At 48.6% G+C, this 24,519-nt stretch overlaps 1 protein-coding gene across 1 annotated transcript; it reads left to right on the forward strand.

The window, feature by feature from the left end:
* Positions 1–763: 763 nt before the first annotated feature.
* Positions 764–9,973, forward strand: LOC105066404 (polyunsaturated fatty acid lipoxygenase ALOX15). Its single transcript, XM_074341863.1, has 14 exons — positions 764–909; positions 2,482–2,686; positions 2,939–3,020; positions 3,110–3,232; positions 3,395–3,498; positions 3,698–3,858; positions 4,504–4,647; positions 5,867–6,076; positions 7,384–7,470; positions 7,560–7,729; positions 7,909–8,030; positions 8,593–8,693; positions 8,816–8,983; positions 9,093–9,973. Exons 1-14 carry the CDS (start codon positions 775–777, stop codon positions 9,270–9,272), a joined length of 1,992 nt encoding a protein of 663 aa, XP_074197964.1. The 5' UTR covers positions 764–774; the 3' UTR covers positions 9,273–9,973.
* Positions 9,974–24,519: the final 14,546 nt, after the last annotated feature.

Genomic DNA, 24,519 nt, shown 5'->3' on the forward strand with positions numbered 1-24,519 from the left:
AGCTCTAGTGGGGGTAGTGGGGAGGGGTGGAATTGCCAGGAAAGACTTCTCTGAAAAACTGGCTCTAGCGAGGGATGAGAAGCCTGGACAGAATTTTCCAGGATCAAGGAATGCAAGCAAGTATGGGAAAGATAGGGCTCCAGCCCAAAGTGGAGAGACCAGAGATGAGGATGGGGTGCAGTGGGACGAGATGGGAGGAGGCAGGACAGGTGGGCAAGGGCTTTGAATGCCCAGAAGTTTGAACTTTTATCCTGCAGGCAAGAGGAGGCAGAGGTTTTTAAGCCAGAAAGGAATGAGCCCCTGAGTCTGGCACAAGGCAGGCAGGCAGGCAAGTGTCCCCAGTAGGTCAAATGAGTTTCGTGGCTGAAATGTACCTTTCTCAACGCTGCTGCAGACTAGGTCTCCCTGCCCTGTGTGTGTGTTTCGATGGAGGGGGCTGCCAGCCACACACCATCTCACTGTCTGTCCGCTGAACCAATTCCTTCTTCCTACATGTTTTCTGCCCAAATCGTCATCTGCTTCCCCTGCCATCCTCCTCCCAAGACACTGGTTTGCACCCCCTGGCCCTGCCACGGCCCCACCTTCTTGGGCTGAGGGCTGCGCTCCGGGCTGCACGGAGCTGGGGGCCCCGGAGCGTGGCCAGGCGGGGCTGGTTGGAGACCTGCCACCCACACCCCCAACCTCCGCAAGGCTTCCGAGGGGCGGGGTCTCAGGCCCGGTTACTTGGCGCGTCCACCCTCCTCCCCCTCACAGCCGGCGAGCCCTCCGCGCAAGATGGGTCTCTACCGCGTCCGCGTGTCCACCGGGTCCTCGCTCTGCGCCGGCTCCAAAAACTGGGTGCAGCTCTGGCTGGTCGGCCGGCACGGGGAGGCGGCGCTCGGGTCGTGCCTGTGGCCGGCGCGGGGCCAGGTGAGCGGGCCGGGGCCGGGCGGGGCGGGCTGCGCTCCCGGCCCCCCGGCCGGCAGAGCCCGGGAAGGGCCGCGCCCCGCCGGCCGCCGGCTCCGCGCGGGGCTCGGGGCGCGCTCGGAGGCCGCAGGGGAAGGCGCTGCAGGGCGGGAAGCGGCGCATCAGCGCGCGATGATGCTCCCGCCGCCCGGCCTCCCGGGAACGGAGCGGACACGCTTGTGCGCCCGCCGTTCCACAGAACCCCGTCTGTTCTTGAAAGTCAGCGAGCTGCTAGCGGGCTCGTTTCCTCTTCTCAGTAAGTGCTGTTTCAGGTCTTCTCCACGGAGCTAGATCTCCGCCCTGCGGGTTTTACCACCGGGACGAGATGGGGAAGGGTGGCGGGGAGCGAGCGGGGAGAAGCCAAGTGGGGAGAGAACTCTCAATTTCCCGACCCCCTCCCCTCTCCCATCACATCTACCTGGAATTGGCCTCTGGCTCCTGTTCCTTTTTTTCTCCGCTGACCCCCACATTCCCATCGCCTGTCCAGCTCTGTCCAAGACCCCCAGATCCGACGTGTGTCCCACCGACGCTTCGAAGGACCAGGCTCAAGTGAGGTCCTCCCCTCTTCCCGCCTCCCAGACCCAGCCTCTTGTCTCCACCTCTCTTCCACTTCGTCTAACCAAGAATCAAGCGCTGTCAAGTCCATCTCTTACGACATCTCTGGCATCCGTGCCCTGACGTGGGTCCCACACTGACCACCAATGTCCTCTTCAACCGACATCACCTTCACCCTCTTCACTCACCTCGCCGCTTGCGCTCCTGCCCTTCCAAGTCCTTCTGCAGTCAGAGCGGCTTCTTCCCAGTAGATTCCCACCTTTTAAAATAGTCCCCCCACCCCGCCCCACCCTCCTGCTGAAAACGTGTGAATGGCTCCCGCTTGTTCTCAGCACCAATCTAAAGCTCTTAGCTTAGCTTTCCAGCCTTCACGATCTGGTCCTGCTCAGCTTCCCACACCTCGGGTTCAGAGCCCCGCTCCAGAGCTGCTCGCCTGGCCTTGGTTCCTGCTCTCCTCTCTTCCTCTCCCTGGCCTGCCTTTCCCCCCCGACCTCTTCCTCTCTCTCACCCTCCCTGGCCAAGCCCTTTCTGCTCGGGCTATGCCCCTTAGTGGGATTTCTCCGGGAAGCCTGCCCCAGGCACAGTCGGGGCTCTTCCTGCGCTCGGCCTTGCTGACGGGGTAGGGGCACGTCGGGCTCTCAGCCGAAACGGCCTGCTCACCAGCGTGTCTCCCGGCTCACATGCGCCCAGGGCACGGTTGCCCGCCAGCGCTCAGCACGCTCAGGGACTACGGGGAGGAAAAAGCGCAGGAAGGAGTGCTCCTCTGCATCTGCCATCCCCCGCCTCGCCTCACCCGGGACTGAGGAACGGGACAACCCAGAATGGGGCCCTGGAGCCACCTGCTCCGTGTGCGCAGCTTTCTCTTTCTGACTGCTTTTGCGCCGCTTTCCCAAAGGCCCAGGGCAAAGGGCGTCCAGGGCTCAGTCTGAGGACCCCTTCCGGAGAGCCCCATCTTGCTGACCCCCCTTTTGTCGCCTGCAGGAGAGGGAATTCAAGGTGGACGTGCCGGAGTACCTGGGGCCGCTGCTGTTCGTGAAGCTGCGCAAAAGGCACCTCCTTCAGAGTGACGCGTGGTTCTGCAACTGGATCTCCGTGCAGGGACCAGGGACCAGTGGGGACGAGTTCACATTCCCATGCTACCGCTGGGTGGTGGGCGACGACATCCTGAGCCTGCCCGAGGGCACTGGTGAGCCTGCCCGAGGGCGTGGGGGTTGTGAGAGGCCTCGGGGTGGGGGGGGGCACAAGAGAAGCTGGGGTCTGGGGAGCAGAGAAGAGGGCTTGCGGGCAGTTAGAGGCGCGATGCGGGAGCTGGCGCAGAGCCGGTGGAGGAGAGGGGAGCGCAGTGATGCCCAAGGGCGGGCTGAGGGACCCTCGGCAGGGACAGGGGAGGGGCTCTTAGGAGGAGCCTCATGGCCGGTGCCCTTCTCCTCATTTCTAGGCCGCACGGTGGTCGATGACCCTCAAGGCCTGTTCAAGAAACACAGGGAGGCGGAGCTGGCAGAGAGAAGGAAGCAGTACCGGTCAGCGGCACTCCCGCCCCGTGACTCCCGACCCCGGAGGGAGCGGCTTCCCTTCGCCAGGACCAAGCCTGGTTTCATTTCTGCCGCAGGTGGGGTAACTGGAAGGAAGGGTTGATTCTGGGTATCGCCGGGGCCAAACTACGTGACCTCCCCGTAGATGAACGATTTCTGGAGGACAAAAGAATTGACTTTGAGGCTTCGCTGGCCAAGGGGTAAGGATGAGGAGGGCTGGGTGACAGGGAGGTGTCCCGGTCCGGTGGAGGCCAGTGAGTTTCTGGACTTCACAGGGCTGGGCCAGCCCGGGTGGATGCCTGCGGTTGCGAGGCTTGATTCTGAGACTAACTCTCTTACTCTTTGCCTATCCTTCCCTGAAGGCTGGCAGACCTAGCTATCAAAGACTCTTTAAATGTTCTGGCTAGCTGGAACAGTCTGGATGACTTCAACAGGATTTTCTGGTGTGGCCAGAGCAAGCTGGCTGGTCAGTACCCCTACCCAGTATTTCCCCAGGACTTTTACCCCCGGATCCCACCCAGTCTAGAGAACCAGGGTTGGGAGACCAGAAGCCTGGGCCCCTCTGGTAGGCTGGGGTCATGTGGGGATGGTTTGGGTGGTTTGGTGGGGGTGGGGAGGACCAGGAGGTCGGTTCCCACAGCGAGCCCTGCCACTGCCATCCCCAGAGCGGGTGCGGGACTCCTGGAAGGAGGACGCTTTATTTGGGTACCAGTTTCTCAACGGCACCAACCCCATGTTGCTGAGGCGCTCTGTGCGCCTTCCTGCCCGCCTCGAGTTCCCTCCAGGGATGGAGGAGCTGCAGGCCCAGCTGGAGAAGGAGCTCCAGGTATGGACATAAGAGCCCGAAGGAGCTCACACAGTGAAATGGGGGTGGGATCAGCATTTGTGCTGCTGCGGGGTCCACTGGGGGCCCAGCCTGCTGCCAGATGGCAAGAAGGGGTTCTCCAGCAGAAATCCTGAGGGGGTGGGAAACTCCATGACCTTCCTCCGCAAATGAGAACAGTGTGCTGTGGAGCAAGAGTGTGTGATGGGGGACAGAGACAAAGCCAAAATGAAGAGCTGGAACTGCACCTTGGTGCCAGGGATTTACGGAGGGTGCAGAGTAAGAGAATCAGGGCCAGGGATGGGGCTGTTAATGGGGAGTTGGCATGGAACCATGGAGAGAGAAAGCTCATGGCATTTAGGGAGAGACTGACTTGAGTTTGAATCCTGGCTGCACTGTTTACAAGCGGTGTGACTTCAGGCAAGATACCTATCCTCTCTGATCATCTGTTTCCTCTTTTATAAAACCGGGGCTAATTCAAGTGCGTCTAAGAATTATATGAGGCAATAAGGACATGACCCACTACCTGGTATGAAGTAGGTGATCGAGACAAGTTAGTTGTCTTCTTTCACATCATCCTTCGGTGAATCAGGGTGGGAAGAAGATGCCTTACGCTGATAGCAGCCCTTGCCCTCTGCCCCCACGCAGGGAGGCACACTGTTTGAAGCTGACTTCTCGCTGCTGGATGGGATCAAGGCCAACGTCATCCTGTGTAGCCAGCAGTACCTGGCCGCCCCTCTGGTTATGCTCAGACTGCAGTCTGACGGGAAGCTCTTGCCCATGGTCATCCAGGTGAGAGGACCTAGCATTTCTGCTCCCCAGCGGCTGAGCCTCTCTGCTCAGCCCCCGACCCCGGTTCTCTGAGTACCCACCTTCATGCCTTGGGGGTGGCATTGAAGGAGGAAATGGGAAATGGAGGAGAGCTGCAGTCTAGCTGAGGAGACAGACCAGACCGGGTGGACACATCTGAATAGGCTCCAGTGTCAAGGAAATCCACGAGGATGCAGACAGCCTGGGAGGCATCACTGGAGGTGGGATGGGCTGGAGCCTTTCGTTACAGTCAGGGCTTTAGATCTTCCAGCAGGAGGAAAGGGCAGGACCCCCCTCCCCCGGGGCAAAATAGGCTGGGCAGAGAGGCTGAGGTGCAACTGAGTGCGCAGGAGTCAGGAGATGCCCCGGGGACACATGGGCTGGCACGATGGGGAAACAGGTGAGGGGAGAGGGTTGAGACCGTGGTGGGCTGTGGATGCCAAGCTCAGAACTATGAACGTGGGACACGGGTGAAGGCTATTGTGAAAGCTGCTCTTGGCACATTCGGGCCAGTGTGTTTAGGATGGATTGTGGCAGGGAGATGTTAGAGACGGAGAGGACAAGCTAGAGCAATCATCCACAGCGGTGATGGGCTTAGAAATGTGGGAAACGGCTGTTGGGAAGGGAGGAAAGATGGAAGGGAGTGCAGAGGTAAACTCAACTGGCCTGGATTCCAGCAGAGAGGGAAAGGAGGGGTGAGGCAAGGCACCTGCCAAAACAGGACAAATAAAGAGGAAAAGATGCTCACGCAGGCTTTTGTCTAAACCAACTTTGAGGTGATGGGGAAACATTCAAATTGTAACATCGAACTAATGACTAGTGGAGAACTGGAGACTTAGTGGAGTAGAGGTGGGTTTGGAAGATGGGAGAGAGGCTGAGATTTCTGAGGAGTGTGGGATGAAGGAAGCAGAGGGTTTGAATCTTGTCCACCCTGAAGGACTGAAAGGGGAAGTGGGGCCGGGAAGGCAGTGGGAGAGCAGTTTCCACAGAAAGCTGAGGGTGGAGCCTCCTGCCCAGTCTTAATGGCTGGGTGGGCGGGGATCGGAGAGGAAGGAACAGCTGCTTGAGGGGAGCAGCAGCAGGCAGAAGCGGAGGCTAGCAACTTTGAAGGAAGAAGGCAGAGTTGAAACAGGCAAGGGAGGGGAGTCTGTTGCGCACCTGGCCCTCGTCCCCCTTCTTCGCACTCTTGTCCCTGTTCCAGCTCGAGCTGCCACGCAAGGGATCCCCCCCGCCACCGCTTTTCCTGCCCACGGATCCCCCGATGGCCTGGCTCCTGGCCAAATGCTGGGTCCGCAGCTCTGACTTCCAGCTTCACGAGCTGCATTCTCATCTCCTGAGGGGACACTTGATGGCTGAAGTCATCGCCGTGGCCACCATGAGGTGCCTTCCATCCATACATCCCATCCTCAAGGTGACACCTCGTCCTGTCTCTCCTGCCTGCCCTGCTCTGCCCCACTGCGCCGTCCCACCTCTGGAGGCATCTTCTCTCTGGAATCGCAGGGTTTGGGGAGAATCGCTAATGAGAGACCAAGGAGCAAGGGAGTGAGAGCTTGCCCTCTATTTTTACTAGGGCGCTAGCCCTTTCCAAGGAGGTAAAAACGATGCATTGGCAGGGTGGTTGTGGTGGGAGGGCGAGGAGGTGGGGATGAGAAGTCTTGCTCTTTTTATGTTAAAACACGGATCTACATACGACACATAAACAATACACACAAATGACTGAGGATTCCGTCCAACAAGAGGGGACGATGCAAATAATAGAAAAGATTTTTCCAGCCGGGTTTGAAGACTTCTCAAGTAGTAACACATGGGCCGCTCAGAGGGGCTCCGGTTAACGGCAGGAGCCTGGTTCATGACAATTAGAACAGCGTGGTCGTCCTTTAGCACTTTTCTTGGGTGCCTCCTTTGGGGCAAATGACCATTCTAGATGCCAGTCCTAAGCAAGACAGGGAAGTTCCTGGTCTTTGGGGATTTTCGTTTCCATTATAGGGCAACAGACAATAAAGACAGTATTGTAACAGATCAGCTGGGAGAAGTAGAGCAGTTAGGTGGGGAGTCAGCGCAGGGTGATGTGATGGCGAGTTTAGACTGGGTGTTCGGGAAAGGCTTCTTTGAGGAGGTGACACAGAGAATGAAATTACACGGAGCCAGCCATGAGATGATCAAGGGGCACATTGCTCTAGGCAGAGGGAACAGCTTGTGCCAAGGTCCTGAGGTAGGAACAAGGTTGGTGTGTTTCAAGGACAGAAAGATAGCTAGTAGCACGGACAAAGGAAGAGGCGAGGAGGTGAAGTTCCAAAGGTCGCAGATTAGACCATGGTTGCGGGGCAGGGCACAAAAATCTTCTCACTTTTATGTATAAAGCACATATATACATAGTGTACTTAACAGCTATATAGTGTATGTATAGCATTAAAATTGCACGGTTCGGGGTGGTGGCGAGAATAGGACAAAGACCTTAAAAGGCTCTTTAGCGGAGTGAGCATGAAAAAAACGGTGGCAAAACACTGAGCTAGACCTTGAACAGTCTTACGTGAAGTGGAGAACGATTCCTTTCAATTATCGAAGAGCATTAAGTCAGTAGTGTCGAGGGGCCACTGGACTTCAGTGTCTGCTTTTGCTGAGAGACCTGGGACCTTGCCTGCTTTGCAGCCCTTCTCTCCTGCGGGGACGGACCCCCGCTGTCTTCTGATCCTGCCCTTCCCTGTTCCTCCCCTCTAGCTCCTCATCCCCCACCTGCGATACACCATGGAAATCAACATCCGGGCCAGGACTGGGCTGGTCTCTGACTTTGGAGTTTTCGACCAGGTATGAGGAGAGAAAGGGGGATCCTGGAGTTCACACTCCCTCTGCGTGTGGCAGGTGGATTTGTCTGAGCCACTGGCCTTGCTCCTCAGGTGGTGAGCACAGGTGGGGGCGGCCACGTGGAGCTGCTCAAGCGAGCGGGAGCCTTTCTAACGTACAGCTCGTTCTGTCCCCCGGATGACCTGGCTGACCGAGGCCTCCTGGGCATCAAGTCTTGTTTCTACGCCCAAGATGCCCTGGGGCTCTGGGAAATCATCTCTCGGTGAGGCGGGGGCGGGGAAGACAGGGCTGGGGTGGGGTGGGGATGGAGGCTGGGAGAACAGGAGGTCTGTGTGCCAGTTTGGGGGTGGTGGGCCCCGGCCTGGCTGTGCCCACAAGGAGCAGAGGGCGGGCGGGCCCCTGTCAACCTCAGCTCTCTCGCCCTGGCCACTGCGCTGGCAGCTACGTGGAGGGAATTGTGAGTCTCCACTATGAGACGGACGAGTCTGTGAAAGAGGACCTTGAGCTGCAGACCTGGTGTCGGGAGATCACTGAGGTTGGGCTGCTGGGGGCCCAGGACCGAGGTGAGATGAGCCCGGAGATCTCCCACACGAGAGATTCCTCCTGGGAACTCCCAGAATCCTCTCTACTTCTATGGAAACATTCAGAAGCATTTCCAACCCCTACAAAAACACCGAAAGCCTTCCCAAATTTCTTTTGCTCTCAACTAGTGACAGGTCCCCATCCTGTACACGGATGTAGTGGGACCAGTGGTTGGGTATAAACGTTTAACAACTGGCTCTCTAGGGGGAAATATGCCCTAATTTGTAGCCTTTGCCCATTTCCATGGTGTAAATATTCCCACTGAGGCTTCCAAGGGGATGTCAGCCAGCCTGCTAAATAGCTGCACATTTGCCATCATTGGCTTTTGTGAGCCTGTATGAGCCACATCAGGACCCCGTGGGTGGGACCCACTCAGCAGAGCTCCCCTCTGCCTCCACCCCAATCCCTGCTCATGGCACTTCCCACAATAGTTACCAAGAGTCCTTGGCATCCTTCTCGCATCTCTTGTTCTCCCCCTCGGTCCCTCTGAGCTCTGCCTCCATCCCTGGCCTCATAGCTTCTAACTCTCCCTCCCCACTGCAGGGTTTCCCGTCTCCTTACAGTCCAAGCACCAGCTTTGCCACTTCGTGACTATGTGCATCTTCACCTGCACTGGCCAGCACTCCTCCATTCACCTGGGCCAGGTGCTTATCACGGGGAGCAGCCGGGCATTTTCGCCTGGAGTAGGGAGGGGCGCTGTGGGAAGGTGGGCTGCGGGGTTTTCGTGCTTAGCAGACACTGACGTTAGCTATCCGCCCCTCCGTAGCTGGACTGGTACGCTTGGGTCCCTAACGCGCCCTGCACGATGCGGCTGCCCCCGCCAACCACCAAGGATGTGACACTGGAGGTGGTGATGGCAACACTGCCCAACTTTCATCAGGCTTCTCTCCAGATGTCCATCACTTGGCAACTGGGCAGACGCCAGCCCATTATGGTGAGAGCCTGGTGCCCGGGTCGCAGGAAAGCGGGTGGATGCAGGAAAGTGAGGCAGCCTAAAATAAGCGTCAGTCCAGCTCTTAGCTGCCTTTCCCCCTCCATTCCAGGTGGCTCTGGGTCAGCATGAGGAGGAGTATTTTTCAGGCCCTGAGCCCAAGGCTGTGCTGAAGAAGTTTAGGGAGGAGCTGGCTGCCCTGGATAAGGACATTGAGATCCGGAACGCAAAGCTGGACTTGCCCTATGAATACCTGCGGCCCAGCCTGGTGGAAAACAGTGTGGCCATATGAGCGCCCCCAGCCTTTGGCTGCTTCAGTCCCCTTCCAGCCAAGCCACACCCACCGCTTAGTGCTGTCAGTCTTGCCCGCCCCGAGCCCCGTCCTCTTCCCAACTCCCACCCTCAAAGAGTCACCTTTTCAGTGTCTATGCCTAGTGAGATCACACTTAAGTCTGGACGCCCCACCTAGGGACCCCCGTCCTCATTTCTTCCTCCCCCTCCCCTTTCTCCTTCATCTTTCAGATCTCCCACAAGGCAGATAACAGCCCCATTGATACAAAGGGTTTCAAGAATAGAATAGGGTAATAACACAGTTTATTCTACAGGAATCAGATAGGATTTTGAACCTAAATTGAGCTTAATGTCATGAAAAAGATATTTGAGACTAATGAAAGAAAAGAATCTAGTCCAAACGATCCTAAAGCAAACACTGGCAAAAGAGTATACCACACATCTTTCTAATCCGGTAGGATTTCCCACATGTCCTGAAACCAGACACAGCACAAAGCCAACCATTAACACAGCAGTTCTCAAGATTTTCATTTCATGGCCGACTTACAAAATGATCCGTGGAAGTAAATAACTCCCAGCTGGAGGAACTTGGCTTCGGGGTTTTGCCGGCGGGATCCGTATCTATAACCCTTTTGCTGTTCACCTTTTGCTCCAAATTAAAATAATCCACTGGAAAAATACTAAAAACCAATCTCATCATTTTACCGAGGGACACCAAAGGAAACAATAAAATCCAACTTCGGTATCTGATTAAAATTTTGGAAAATTAAACTTGGAAGTCTGATTTCTTCCTATGATCATCCATGGATATTTTAAGACAGAAACTAACAGGAAGCAAAAGCCAAACCTGTTGTAGTTACAGTATGAACACAGGTGCTTCTTGCCTCTAATTCTGTTTAATTTGGCAGAAGACATGTGGGTAATGCTTGATGCGATTCTTGGTGGAAGAATAGGAAATAAACAGCTGAGAAGGGCGGGCAGAGTTTAGCGCTGGGATCCGGGAGAGCCCCGCAAGGTCAGAGCGAGCCTGACGCAGCTCCGCCCTGGGAACAACAGCGTGGTGGTCGGTGCAGCGCGGGGAGGAGGAGCAGCTAGAAGAGAAGCGGAGGGAAGGGGTGGTCTCGTGAAGAACATGTCTGACGCCAGGAAATGAGGCTTGACCTTTAGGAAACAGCCAGTGAAGGATTCTAAGTAAGCGAACGACAGGGTCCTGAAAGTCACACTCACAGAGGCACCCCGTTCTCCTTGGAGGCCACACCCTCTTTTCCTTCGAAGCCACACCCCTTCCCTTTGTGGGCCACACCCTTATGATTGATTCCTTGTGGTTGGATCCTTTCATTCGGACAGCTTTTCTCCTCAGTCCCTAACAGAGAAAACTTCACATCCCAGTGCTTTCTGGGAATGAATCTTCTAGAGTCACAGGTTTATTTCAAACTGGCTTGTATGGAGAAAACCAAGACACACGGTCTGGATGTTCTCCAAGACATGAAATCATGGGTCTTAAGAACCAGTGAAGTTACAGAATAAAAAGTGAAATCATAATGAGCTACGTTACTTTTAGATGAGGAAGCTAGGAGTGAAACTTCTGGTTCATTTGGTAATTCCATGTTTAACTTTTTGCAAAACTCTCGGAGTATTTTACATAATGGCTATTCCATTTACATTCCCACCAGAAATTTCCCCACATCCTCACCAATGCTTGTTATGTTTTCTTCTTTTTTTGATTATAGCCATCCTAGTGGATGTGAAGTGGTATCTCATTCTGGTTTTAATTTGCATTCTCCTAATGACTAATGACATTGAGCATCTTTTCATATCCTTAGTGGCTATTTTTATACCTTCTTTGTGGCAATGTCTATTCAAATCCTTTGTACATTTTAAAGTTGGGTTGTTTGTCTTTTTATTATTTAATTATAAGTGTCCTGCATATATTCTGTTTACTACACCCTTATTAGATACATGATTTGCAAATATTTTCTCTCATTCTCTAGATTGCATTTTTACTTTCTTGATAATGTCCTTTGCTGAAACTTTTATTTTTCTTCAAAAGTTTTTGTCTTTGTTATAGAAGGACATCTTTTTCTTTCATTGCTTTAAAGATGTCTTTCCATTGTCTCTTGACTTACATAATATCTGATAGGAAGTCTGTGATCATTTTAATCTTTATTGCATTGTACATAATGTCTTTTCTCTGAGTGCCTTTAAGCTTTTATCTTTATCAAAAATTTTCTACCATTTTCCAGTGATGTGCTTTTGTGTCATGTTTGTGTGTGTGTGTGTGTGTGTGTGTGTGTGTGTGTGTTTATCCTGTCTAGGGTTTAGTGAATTCTGCAGCTCTGCACAGTTTTAGTTTTTATCAAATTTGGAAATTTTTCAGCCATTACAGTTTCAAAAAATTTTTATTCCACTTCTCTATTCTTGGACTCCCACTGTATCTGTGTTAGGCTGCTTGATATTGTTCCACAGGTAATTAAAGCTCTGTATATTTTTTCCTCTGTGGGATTCATTTGGTTAGCTTCTATTGCTATGCTTTTAAGGTCTCTGATCTTTTCTCTGCAATGTCTTACCTGCTGTTAATCCCATCCAGTAAAATTTTAATTTCAGCTATTTGTTTTTCTTTCCTCCAGGCATTCATTTGGCTCTTTTTTATGTCATTGATTTCCCTCTTCATTATATTCATTTTTCCTATAAATACTTGAATATAGTTATAATGTCTGTTTTAATGTCCTTGTCTTCTGATTCCGTCACCTCTCATTTCTCATTCTGTTTCTATTGACTGGTTTTTCTCTTGGTTATGTGTCACATTTTCCTGCCTTTTAGAAGGTCTAGTAAATTTTGAGCGAATGCACAGTATTGTGAATGTTACGTTGTTGATTGTCTGGATTTTATTCTCTTCCTTTACTTGTTGCAAATGTGGCAAGGAGTGAATGGTACATCAATCTGTTCCCTCAAGGCCTATTTAGCATTGTTAGAGTGAGCCTAGAACTTCTTTCAAAGGATAAGTCAGCACTTCAGTCAAGGTGTGACCCCCACCTCAGGTCTCTATTGAATGCCTGAATGACCACTGAGGACCTTCCACCTAGTGTGGTCAAAACGCAAATATCTCTCCAATTTGGGGAGCTCTGGGGATTCTTCAGCTATCTGGTTTTTTTTTTGTTTGTTTGTTTTTTTTGGCCTCATGGAGTTGGGTTCTTCCTCTGGCCCTGCCACCATACAACCAACACCTTAAGGATACTCATGCAGATTTCTTCAATTATTTTAATGCACTGGTCCCACCTCTCTAGAACTCTGTTGTGTAACTTGCAGCTGTCTCAGCTTCCCTAAACTCTGATTTCTGTTTCAACTGAGTGAGTCCACTAGAATCTGGTGAGGTACCCTTCCATGTGCTCCCAGTTAGGGAACTACCTTTAGGAAGAAATCTTATCATAAAGATCACTTAATTTGTTTCCCTGTCCTCAGTGATCACAGCCTTGATCTGCCAGCTGTTAAATGCCTTCAAACAATTGTTTCACGTATTTTGTCCAGTTTTCTAGTTGTTTATATTGGGAAGGTAAGTCCATTCCTTGTTACTTTATTATGGCTGGAAATATAATAAACCCAAGAACTATTTTCAAGTTACAGTTATGGGTCACATTTTTGCTGTTATACTGAATAATTGTTATTGGATACCATACATTATAAACATGTTGTTAAGGATTTTAATGTCTTCCATAAGAATATCAGTCTTTTTTTTCTGATATGTAGCTTTATCTTCTCAAGGCTTGTTTTTGTTTGAAGTTTCCTTTCCTTTTCTAGTTGGGGGAGGTAATTAGATTTGTTTGTTTGTTTGTTCATTTGTTTTTAATGGAGGTACTGGGGATTGCACCCAGGACCTCGTGCATGCTAAGCACTCTGCCACTGAGTTATACCTTCTCCCCTGTTTTTATGAGAGCTAGTCTACAGTAGTTATACGGTAGTTATAGTAGTTAGAAGGTAGGTGTTGATCAGTTTTTACTTTATTCACCTTATTCCTAACGTGTTGCTTTTAGGGTTTTTACTGAATGACCTGAGTATTCAACAAAGTTTCTTTAGCCTGGCTGGTTGGAGCTAAAATGTCCTTCAGTGCTGTGAGAACTTTGTACCTTCTTTAATTTATAATTCTCATAAATCATTCTTTCTCCAGACTCGTGGGTTTTATGGCATCTAAAATTCATTTCTATCATCCAGAACTGTATCTGGCAATTTATTGCCCAATCTAGAAAGCTGTTAGAATCCCAGCCAGATATACCAAACAACATACAGAACTCAGAATCTCTGTTAAATTCACCTATATCGACAATTTCAGCCTGATGCAAAATAATATTCCTTTTTCCTTGGCTGATCGCCCTCAAAATTCACTTTCCAGAGAAGTCCTCACAATTGTGCTTATATTACTAAACAAAATATCTCTAATCTTCTCCACATGTGAACTTTCTCTTTCAGGCTCTGATTTCCCATTTACATGTATTTTACTTTGACATGCATGCTGTATCTGAGCATATGCCGCTAAATACTGGGATCCCATTCTGATTACAAGATCTTGATGAGGAGTAGGTCATAAGGGGAGTTATAGCTTGTTTTTCTTGCCCAGGGTCTTCCTCTAGAGAGGTGGTAACAGCATGTCTGTGCTAAGGAGAGGCAGCTTCTTCAGGAAAGGAGAGTGAGGGAGGTTCATCCCGACCAAATGTGGATGCCAGGAGCAGGAGTCTCTTTCTTGGATGCCCACTTAACTATGGAATTTCACCTAAAGGGAATAATCAGAAGATAAAGTTCTATGAACTCTTCCTTGAAGCAACAGCTCAGCTATCAATATTAGAGCCTGTTGCGTCCAGGGCAACAAGGGTTCCTGCTTATGGACGGGCGCCACAGGACATAAGAAACACACAGACAGAGAATCAAACATGGGACCAGGGGACTCCAGATCTCAAGGATCAAGGGCCTTGAATGGCTGGTTCGCATCTTATTTATTATCATCGTGCTGCAGTGCTGGAAAACAAGCAGCTAGAAAACAAGCTGCACCTAAATTGCCATGAGCTTAAAATCTTATAGTCACACTTACTTGCTTAAAATGCACATGCTTGCTTTGTTTTAATGTTTTACGCAGTAGATGACCTATAGCACGCGTTGTGCTAAAGACGATTTGTGAGGGGCCATCCTGAGATTGACCATAAGGGTGCGAAGGAGGGCAGATATTTCCTTAGGGTAAAACAATGGCCGGTCTTGGAAAGCCAGATCATCCATTAGCAGAACTTGGTTCTGGCATGAAAGCATGCGGTTTAACCCCGGGGAAATATTGGCTATCTCGAGATGTCCCACAGGGAATACCAGGATAGACTTAGAAATTTTGCATACCCCGAGGAGGGTGATTGTTCCTGGAAGGGATAGGCCTGAAATTAATCGGTTAATCGGCAGGCAGAATTTAGTGCTTATCACATGGAATATCTGAAGCCCCACCTCTTTGACCACATTTTTTTCTGAGCTGTATACTCCTAATAAACATGATGTCTGACCAGGCTTTCGGCATTCTAGATCCACGAGATCTTGAGTTTCCTGGTCCCATCTTTGCTCCTTTGTCTCTTTGTTTCTTAAGTCTTGCGTCGCCCATCCTCAGACGCAGTCCCGAGCTGCGCTGGACGCAGCACTGCAGGAAATAACTTGAAAGAATTCAGTGCAGGGATAGCAGTCTACAAACCCTTAGTACTCCAAGAATAGCGAAGCAGTAATAATCATCTTTATGATTCCATCTGTTCCCCTTGTGAGGGTCCTACGAACTTCACAGACTTTAATGACTCCCTTAGGCACACGGCATTGTGCACGTGCCAGAGCTCATGCGGGGCTCAGCGCTCCAACACCAGCATTGCCTGCCCTTAGGAAGCACCTTAGTTCCAAGCCGCACCCCAGGCCCACACTAGGGAACTTCTTATTTTCTTGTTCTCATGGAGACAAATTCTACTGAGGTAGCCAAATGGAGGAAAAGCGTCAGATCAGCCTTTTACCTAACCACTCAGTCCAAACCCTCAAGTCTCCACTGGGTGAGTATTTCCCCCCAGTATCTCTCAACTGGAAGGCCAGATACCTGGATACACTGCCAAATAAAACTCAGGATCATCAACAATATGGGAGATCTGAGAAACAGGAGAGAGTCACCTAAATTCGTCTGGACTCCCTGAGGAGATGGATGGATACAAGGAGCTTCTGCCGGTACCAAGGGTCCGGTCCCTTGTAGAGTTCAGGCAAAGGAGAGAAGTATGCTCTGGGTCCCTTCCTATGTGGGCACAAAAACTGTTGACTGAAATAAAAGCATACAACGTGAGGGTTGTGGGTTAAGTTTTATTTGGGGCAAAATGAGGACTATAGCCTGGGAGATAGCATCTCAGATAGCTCTGAGAAGCTGCTGTGAAGAGGCAGGGGGGACAGTCAGTATTATATATGATTTTTAGTGAAGAGGGGGTACGTGCAGTCAAGCACACATTTAGGCAGAAGCTTGCTGCTAGTACGGGGAGATGTCACCATTAATAATTTTAGTGCTTTTCTAGATAGGAGGAGATGCAAGAATTTGAGCTCATAAAATCTTCTCCTGAAAATACCTAACTACCAGAAGGTCTGTTGTGCCAGTATTCCTAGAGCACAGAGTGCCTCATTCCTGGTCTCCATCCTGAACCCCTTTCAGGGTTTGTTGGAGGTCAGTGGCTGAAGTGGCTCGTGATGAAATCCAAGCAGAGTTAGATGGCAAGTGCCAATTTTTAGTTGGCATAAGAAAGGAAATAAAACAGGTCAGAATTTGGAGAATTATTGAAAAGCACATGTGGGTTTGTGGACCAACACTTCCTCTGCTCTCTGAACCCCAGGGGCTCCAAGTGAGAACCAAAGAGAATGGCCTGAGATCAACGAACTTCAACAGGAACCTCTCCCAGCAGCCCAGGTAAAAGACACAAAAAATCACGGCATCACAGACTTTGACAGCCATGACACTGAAGAAAATCTTCAGGATTCAAGAATCAACAAGTCAAAAAGAAGCTTTAGGAGAAGTGCCAGTAGAGAACAAAGGGCAGAAGCCAACATCCACGGGATCAACTAGGGAACAGATGACTAGGCTATGAATTAGCGAGGGGCCGGGATGCTTTCTGGGATCATCCACTTGCATTTTGGGTGCTTTGGGGGACATCTCTTCACCTTTTTGAATTTGAATGTCTTTATTTATAGAAGTGGTTTAGTAATACCTATCTCACTGAGCTTTTGCAAGGATTAAATAAAACATAGTTCATTTTTTTCACTCCACCAGAAAACTGAATGTAGCCACTTCCTCCTTGAGAGTGTTGGTGGCACTTGAATCATATACCTGGGAGAATCAACCTCTGTTTCCTCCTGCTTGCAGCAACTGCTGGGAAAGAGATTATGGCAAAGAATTGATCCTGTTAACAGTCAATGTCTCTGCCTTTACTTTAGGCTGCTGAAACAGTATACTGGTCAAAAGAACCAAATTCCTCCATACAATAAAATGGGAAGAATTTTCACTTTCCAAAAACACTTGAAGTCAGAGTAGAGGTTGGAGGGAGCACTGTGAGAGTGACTAGCAAGAAACAGAGAGCGGAGAGGGAGAATGAGACCTGAGCAACATGGCTCATGTGCGTGTGTGCGTGTGTGTGTGTGTGTGTGTGTGTGTGTGTGTGTGTGTTTGAGAACGTTTGTGCATGTGTTTGGGAGAGAAGTACTGGGAATAAAGACAACAGAGTGAAATTCCGGTTGTCAGGAACAGACATAAAACATTTAACAATATGAGTCTCTTACAGTAAGTGTTATAGTTATTGCTGGGTTAAGTGATGACATTACCCATAATCCATTGCAACCACCTTTACAAAGCCTCTGTTGCATGACTGCATGAGCAGTAAGATTCTTGGAGGGATAACTGTTAAGTTTGGGTCATCAGGACAGAGCAGGGACCAGAATCAGTAGGCAAGTAGTGAATGAGGTCAAGAAATTAGTGGGGGAGGGTATAGCTCAAGTGATAGAGTGCATGCTTACCATGCACAAGGTCCGGGGTTCAATCCCCAGTACTCCCTCTAAAAACATTAATAAAAGAAATTAATGAGTGAAAGATATTAGAAGAAGAACAGATGAAAGGAAATGTAGATTAAATTTGGAACGATAGGCAGAGACCCCTAATCTAGGCAGCCTCTGCCACCTCTGCTGCCCCAGGGGGGAGTCACTTCTCACTTGGGCTTTAACATGGCTTGTCCAAGATGGACAGAGAAATTTGAAAAGGGGTAGTACAGCCATTCTGATTCAGCTCTGGGACTGTGACAGCCGGGTCCCTGAGAAGTAGAGAACATCTCGCATCAAGACTAGGAAGAGGGGTGTGGTGAACATCGAAACTGTGAGATGAGAAATGCCTCAAAAAATCTTCTGTTTCACTCATATCTGCTCAATTCTCTCTCTCGCTTGCCTCTTATTGGAAAGGAAGAGTCTCTTTTTATCTGAGGCCACTCCTCCCACTCCCATCATGTTGTTTCTCCATCTGCTATGACTTCTGTATCCTGCATCTTCAACATTTCTTGTCCTTTGCCATCCAAATAGCCTCAAACCTATTTTGTCCCAAAGAAAACCCCTCCCTGTTCACTCACACTTCTTGCTGCATTCCATCCTATTTTCTGCTAAACATGTTTCCATAACATCAGAATGACCTCCGTATATGCATCTTGCCTGACATTCATTCATTCATTCATTGCTTATAGCTGTAGGGATTTTTCTGGGTTTTTTCCTAAAGCACACATTCTATACTCTAAAATTCAAATAATGAAAAAGAATCATAGTGAAAAACAACAGTTCTGCCAACTCCCAATCCCAATATTTAAATATTTATGGCCCATATCTTGCAGTTGGTTGAGTCTCTTTTAGTCTGTATGTCTCCTGCTTCTTTCCTTTATTTTTTTGCAATGTATATGTTGATGGAAGTAGATTTTTGTCTCCCAACATGGATTTTGCTAGTTATTTGTCCGTAGTGTTTTTTAACATGTTTCTTTGTCCTGTATATTTTCCATATATTTGTAGTTATATCCACAGATTGGATGAGAATCACTAACATTTTTCGTTGCAAGATGACTTCAGAAGTGGTGCTAAGCATTTCCACCATGAAATAGCTGTGTGGACGGCACGTGATGTTCAGCAGTCTCTTGTGAATTTAGCCACCAGAGGTAATTGTTTCCTCGATTTAATATTTTATCACAGGTTGCACACTGTTGGTGCTCTAATTAAAATATTCCTATCTCTTTTAGTAGCTGGAATATAGAGAAAGTCAATATGAGAAGTAAAATTTTCCATTGAGATGTCTGGATTGGAAATTGGCAAGAACATGGAATTGGAATTGGCTTAAGGTTCCTTTATTGTCAAATCAGCAAGTACACGGAATAAAGGACAGAAAAATGGTCAGGCATGAAGGGTATTTATTATTCCATGTGGACTCCTTTTTCTTGTGGTGCTTGCTGGCTGCTCAATGTCCTCATACAGAGTGGAGACCCACCAGGGCAGAGAGCCTGCGATGACAGCGTCGGGTTCACGGAAGAGTGCAGGGCATGCTCCACCAGTGCTCAGGGGTCCATGTCACTAATATGTACAGACATTCTTGATGTGTCACACCTATATACTTCTCTTTTCTACTTCTTTCTTTTTCACTACACCCAGGGCAGGCTTAACTGTGACAGCCACACCTTGGCAAGGGGCTTAGGGTTTACTTCATATTTACCAGGAGCTATTAGAAGGGCTTAAGCAGCTGACACGCTGACTTCTATTGGGAGAGGTGATCTGCCACGTGCCCTCGGGGCCCCTGAAACTTCCTGCTGGGTTTGTCAGGAATGCAAGGTCCTGACTGCTCTTTACTTGGGCTATTTCTTGGGGTTGTATTTGCAGACAGCAACCACGAGGGATGAGGTAACAGTCCCCACAGACAAAGAATGGACATGAATCTACTCACTATATAAGTAATATGTCCCCCAAACTCCATGGTCTCTCCTATAATGCAACCCGTATGTGTGGTCCATCTTCTAGCCCACTGGCATCACACTCCCAGTACTTGGGAGGGTAAGAGGAACTGGTGTGGATATGAAGCTCTTGCTATTGCTTTTTCTGAGCAAAAATGTCTTTTGTCTACAAAGTGGCACTCTTGTGTCTTCTGTGATCTCCCCAAACAGGCTACCTGGCTAGTTTTCAAGTAGGTAAAGGCCCAGAACCCCTCACATATCTTGACAATTTACACTTACCCAACTGGCAAAAGGTAAGTAGTGATAGCTGTCTCTGCTGGTGGGATGTATAGAAAAGGACACTGAATCCACACTACAGCCTTCTGGGAAAGTAATTTGATGATACCTAACAGACATTGATGGATACTTATCTTCAAATTCACTGAGGTGCATACATTAAACAAGTCACAGTTTTTTACATGTCAATCATACTTCAATAAAGTTTTTTTTAAAGATACTATTGAATATAAAACGCATACCATGTCACTCTGAAAACTCATTTCTTGAATCTATCCTATAAAAATGAAATCTCCTGTCCATCAGGGTAGGCATGCAAAGGTGACTAAAGCCCTTACCATTTTTGAAGGTGCTGGTAACAACCTTCACACTCCTCAAGAGGGGAATCCTTAAAACTAATGAAAAGAGTAGTTAGATCTCTTTCTATTGATCTGAAGATATTCCCATCCTGTATAAATTGTAGAAATCAAGCTCCCAGCAAAAAGTGATAGTGTCCATTTTGGGGGAAAGAATGACCAAAACTATAAGGTAACAATTCTACAAAAGAAAGTAAAGTTGATGGAGGAGGCCAAGATTGTGGAGTAGAAAGATGCTCTCAGCTCACCCTCTCCCACAAATGCATCAAGACTCACATCCACAGACCCACTCAGCCAACCAGAGCACCTGCGGAATTCCGACAGAACATCGTCCTCCTCAAAAGATAGAGACGCCAAAAATCTGGTAGGAGAAAAGGAAAAAAGAAAGAACAAAAGGCAAAGCAGCGCGGGACGGGTCCCGCGGGGAGGGAGCGGCAAAGGAGGACTCGCGCTCGCTCGCTGGGTCTCCCCTCTCCAACTGAGAGGCCAGCGGACGGAGGGGGAGCCTCCGAGGCTCGGATCTGTACAGAGCAGCCCTTGACCGACAGAACTAAGTTAAACGGGCACAGAGGGTCCCCTCAACACCCAGCCCGAGACGCGGCCCGGCAGCTGGGGGCAGGGCCGGGCTGCCCGAGTTGGGCGGGGGACGAGGGACTGGAACGGGGGCATGGAGGCGGCCCCGGGGGACTGCAGGGGGCTGCGCGCCGTGCCTGTGGGTGCACAGGGCACAACAACCCGGGCCCTCCATGAAACAGCATGGCTGATGTGCCCTGGGGGGAAGGGTGCACACCCCCATCTCTGAAAACCCGCGGAAAGTTTTCGGGGGAAGAGAGGCGGACCTCAGGCACAGCCACCAAATCCTCCGGGCTGAGCACCCGGGCGGGGGCGCAACCTGCATCCGCACCGAAGGGCTCAGCAGCCTCAAGGGCCTGACGGAGACTTGTCTACAGCCCGAGGCAGGTAGGATCCTTCCGTCCTGGTCCCTCAGAGAACTTGCTCCCCCAAGACAAACAAGGAGCTGGGCTCTGGCCGGGAGCAGGGACAGGGCTGTCCCTCGGTGTTCCCCGAGCCCGCCTGCGGAGCGCCGACCCGGGGCGGAGCGCGCAGCCGCACAGGGCAGCGGAGCCACCGGCCCGGGATGGGGCGGGCGGCCCACCGCCTTGCGGGCGGGAACGCAGCCCCAACCGCGCTGCTGGGAGCGGGTGCCGCCCACCCTCCTACCCGGCCAGTCGGCATCATCTGACTGCGGCATCGGGAGGGGCAGTGACCCGCCCGCCCACAGCCAAGGAGAGCTGCACCTGACCCAGTGCTGGGAGGGGGCGCGGCCTGCTTGCCGACAGGCACTGGGAGCAGCACAGATGAGGGCGCTAACGGAGGGCCTCTGGTAACGGCAAGCTGAGCTTCCAAAACAGGGCGAAGACAGAAGGACTTCACATTAAAAGCACACAGTCTCCAGGAGAACACCGAACCCCCCCCCCCTTTTTATAAAATCTGTTTTTATATGTTTTATTTTCTGTTACCCTCTTAATTTTTACTTCTTAATTCATTTTTCTTTCTGTTGGGTTTTGATGTCCTGTTATTGATTACACACAGGTTTCAAACACATCTTTTCATATTTTCCCCTTTTTTTTAAAAAGGTTTTAAAAGGACGTCTCAACTCGATTGCTATTCTGCTTCAACGTGCTCTTCTATTATTCATTATACACTGTTTTCAAACCTTTTTTTCTCCCTTCTTTTAAAATTCTTTCTCTCCCACTCTCGTTTTTTCTTCTCTTTTCATAAGTCTTATTCCTACATAGGCATTAGATAGATAAACTCCTTAAGGACCACAATAGATAACTGATACTCCATAAACCACAGTGCCAGAGAGGTAGGAGCAAGATGAAGAAGCAGAGAAACCATTCCCAATTAAAAGAACAAGAGAAATCCCCTGAAAGAACGATCAATGAAATAGACATCAATAGCCTACTAGATCAAGATTTCAAAAAAGGAGTGACCAAAGTGCTGAAGGAACTAAAAGAGATAGTGTTTAGAGATATAAAATATGTCAAAAGTGAAATTGAAACTATAAAGAAGAGCCAAGTAGAATGGATAAACTCATTGACTGAGATGAGGAAAGATCTAAAGGCTGTACAATGCTGACTAGATAATGCAGAGGAACGAATTAGTGACCTAGAAGACAGGACAATAGAAAGCACCCAATCAGAAGAGCTACAAGATAAACAAATAAAAACAAATGAAAATATCATAAGGGACCTATGGGATAATATAAAGTGTGCCAATCTTCGCACAATAGGGGTCCCAGAAGGGGAAGAAAGATCAAAGGGGACTGAAAAGGTTTTTGAAGAAGTCATGACTGAAAACTTCCCAAACTTAAAGAATTAATCAGATATCCAAGTACAGGAAGCTCAGAGGGTCCCAAACAGGAAGAACCCAAATAGACCCACACCAAGAGATATCATAATCCCACTCCTGGGCATATATCCAAAAGGAACCCTACGTCAGGATGACACCTGCACCCCAATGTTCATAGCAGCACTATTTACAATAGCCAAGACATGGAAACAGCCTAAATGTCCATTAACAGATGGCTGGATAAAGAAGGTTGGTACATTTATACAATGGAATACTACTCAGCCATAAAAACCGACAACATAATGCCATTTGCAGCAACATGGATGCTCCTGGAGAATGTCATTCTAACTGAAGTAAGCCAGAAAGAGAAAGAAAAATACCATATGAGATCGCTCATATCTGGGATCTAAAAACAAAAAACCAAAAAGACAAACAAAGCATAAATACAAAACAGAAGTAGACTCATAGACATGGAATACAAAGTTGTGGTTACCAAGGGGGTGGGGGGGTGGGAAATGTAGACTGGGATTTCAAAATTGTAGAATATATAAACAAGATTATACTGTATAGCACAGGAAAATATATACAAGATCTTATGGTAGCTCACAGAGAAAAAAATGTGACAATGAATATATATATGTTCATGTATAACTGAAAAATTATGCTGTACACTGGAATTTGAGACAACAGGTAAAATGATTATAAATCAATAAAAAATGTTTAAAAAAAACAAAAATAAAAAAGATCTCAACATTAAAAAAAGATAAAAGCTTAAAGGCACTCAGAGAAAGCACATTATGTACAATGTAATAAAGATTAAAATTATTGCAGACTTCTTATCAGATATTATGTAAGTCAAGAGACAATGGAAAGACATCTTTAAAGCAATGAAAGAAAAAGATGTCCTTCTATAACAAAGACAAAAACTTTTGAAGAAAAATAAAAGTTTCAGCAAAGGACATTATCAAGAAAGTAAAAATGCAATCTAGAGAATGAGAGAAAATATTTGCAAATCATGTATCTAATAAGGGTGTAGTAAACAGAATATATGCAGGACACTTATAATTAAATAATAAAAAGACAAACAACCCAACTTTAAAATGTACAAAGGATTTGAATAGACATTGCCACAAAGAAGGTATAAAAATAGCCACTAAGGATATGAAAAGATGCTCAATGTCATTAGTCATTAGGAGAATGCAAATTAAAACCAGAATGAGATACCACTTCACATCCACTAGGATGGCTATAATCAAAAAAAGAAGAAAACATAACAAGCATTGGTGAGGATGTGGGGAAATTTCTGGTGGGAATGTAAATGGAATAGCCATTATGTAAAATACTCCGAGAGTTTTGCAAAAAGTTAAACATGGAATTACCAAATGAACCAGAAGTTTCACTCCTAGCTTCCTCATCTAAAAGTAACGTAGCTCATTATGATTTCACTTTTTATTCTGTAACTTCACTGGTTCTTAAGACCCATGATTTCATGTCTTGGAGAACATCCAGACCGTGTGTCTTGGTTTTCTCCATACAAGCCAGTTTGAAATAAACCTGTGACTCTAGAAGATTCATTCCCAGAAAGCACTGGGATGTGAAGTTTTCTCTGTTAGGGACTGAGGAGAAAAGCTGTCCGAATGAAAGGATCCAACCACAAGGAATCAATCATAAGGGTGTGGCCCACAAAGGGAAGGGGTGTGGCTTCGAAGGAAAAGAGGGTGTGGCCTCCAAGGAGAACGGGGTGCCTCTGTGGTGAGTGTGACTTCCAGGACCCTGTCGTTCGCTTACTTAGAATCCTTCACTGGCTGTTTCCTAAAGGTCAAGCCTCATTTCCTGGCGTCAGACATGTTCTTCACGAGACCACCCCTTCCCTCCGCTTCTCTTCTAGCTGCTCCTCCTCCCCGCGCTGCACCGACCACCACGCTGTTGTTCCCAGGGCGGAGCTGCGTCAGGCTCGCTCTGACCTTGCGGGGCTCTCCTGGATCCCAGCGCTAAACTCTGCCCGCCCTTCTCAGCTGTTTATTTCCTATTCTTCCACCAAGAATCGCATCAAGCATTACCCACATGTCTTCTGCCAAATTAAACAGAATTAGAGGCAAGAAGCACCTGTGTTCATACTGTAACTACAACAGGTTTGGCTTTTGCTTCCTGTTAGTTTCTGTCTTAAAATATCCATGGATGATCATAGGAAGAAATCAGACTTCCAAGTTTAATTTTCCAAAATTTTAATCAGATACCGAAGTTGGATTTTATTGTTTCCTTTGGTGTC

This window comes from Camelus bactrianus, chromosome 16 (genome assembly GCF_048773025.1).
Source record: "Camelus bactrianus isolate YW-2024 breed Bactrian camel chromosome 16, ASM4877302v1, whole genome shotgun sequence".
In the NCBI taxonomy this organism is placed as follows: Eukaryota; Metazoa; Chordata; class Mammalia; order Artiodactyla; family Camelidae; genus Camelus; species Camelus bactrianus.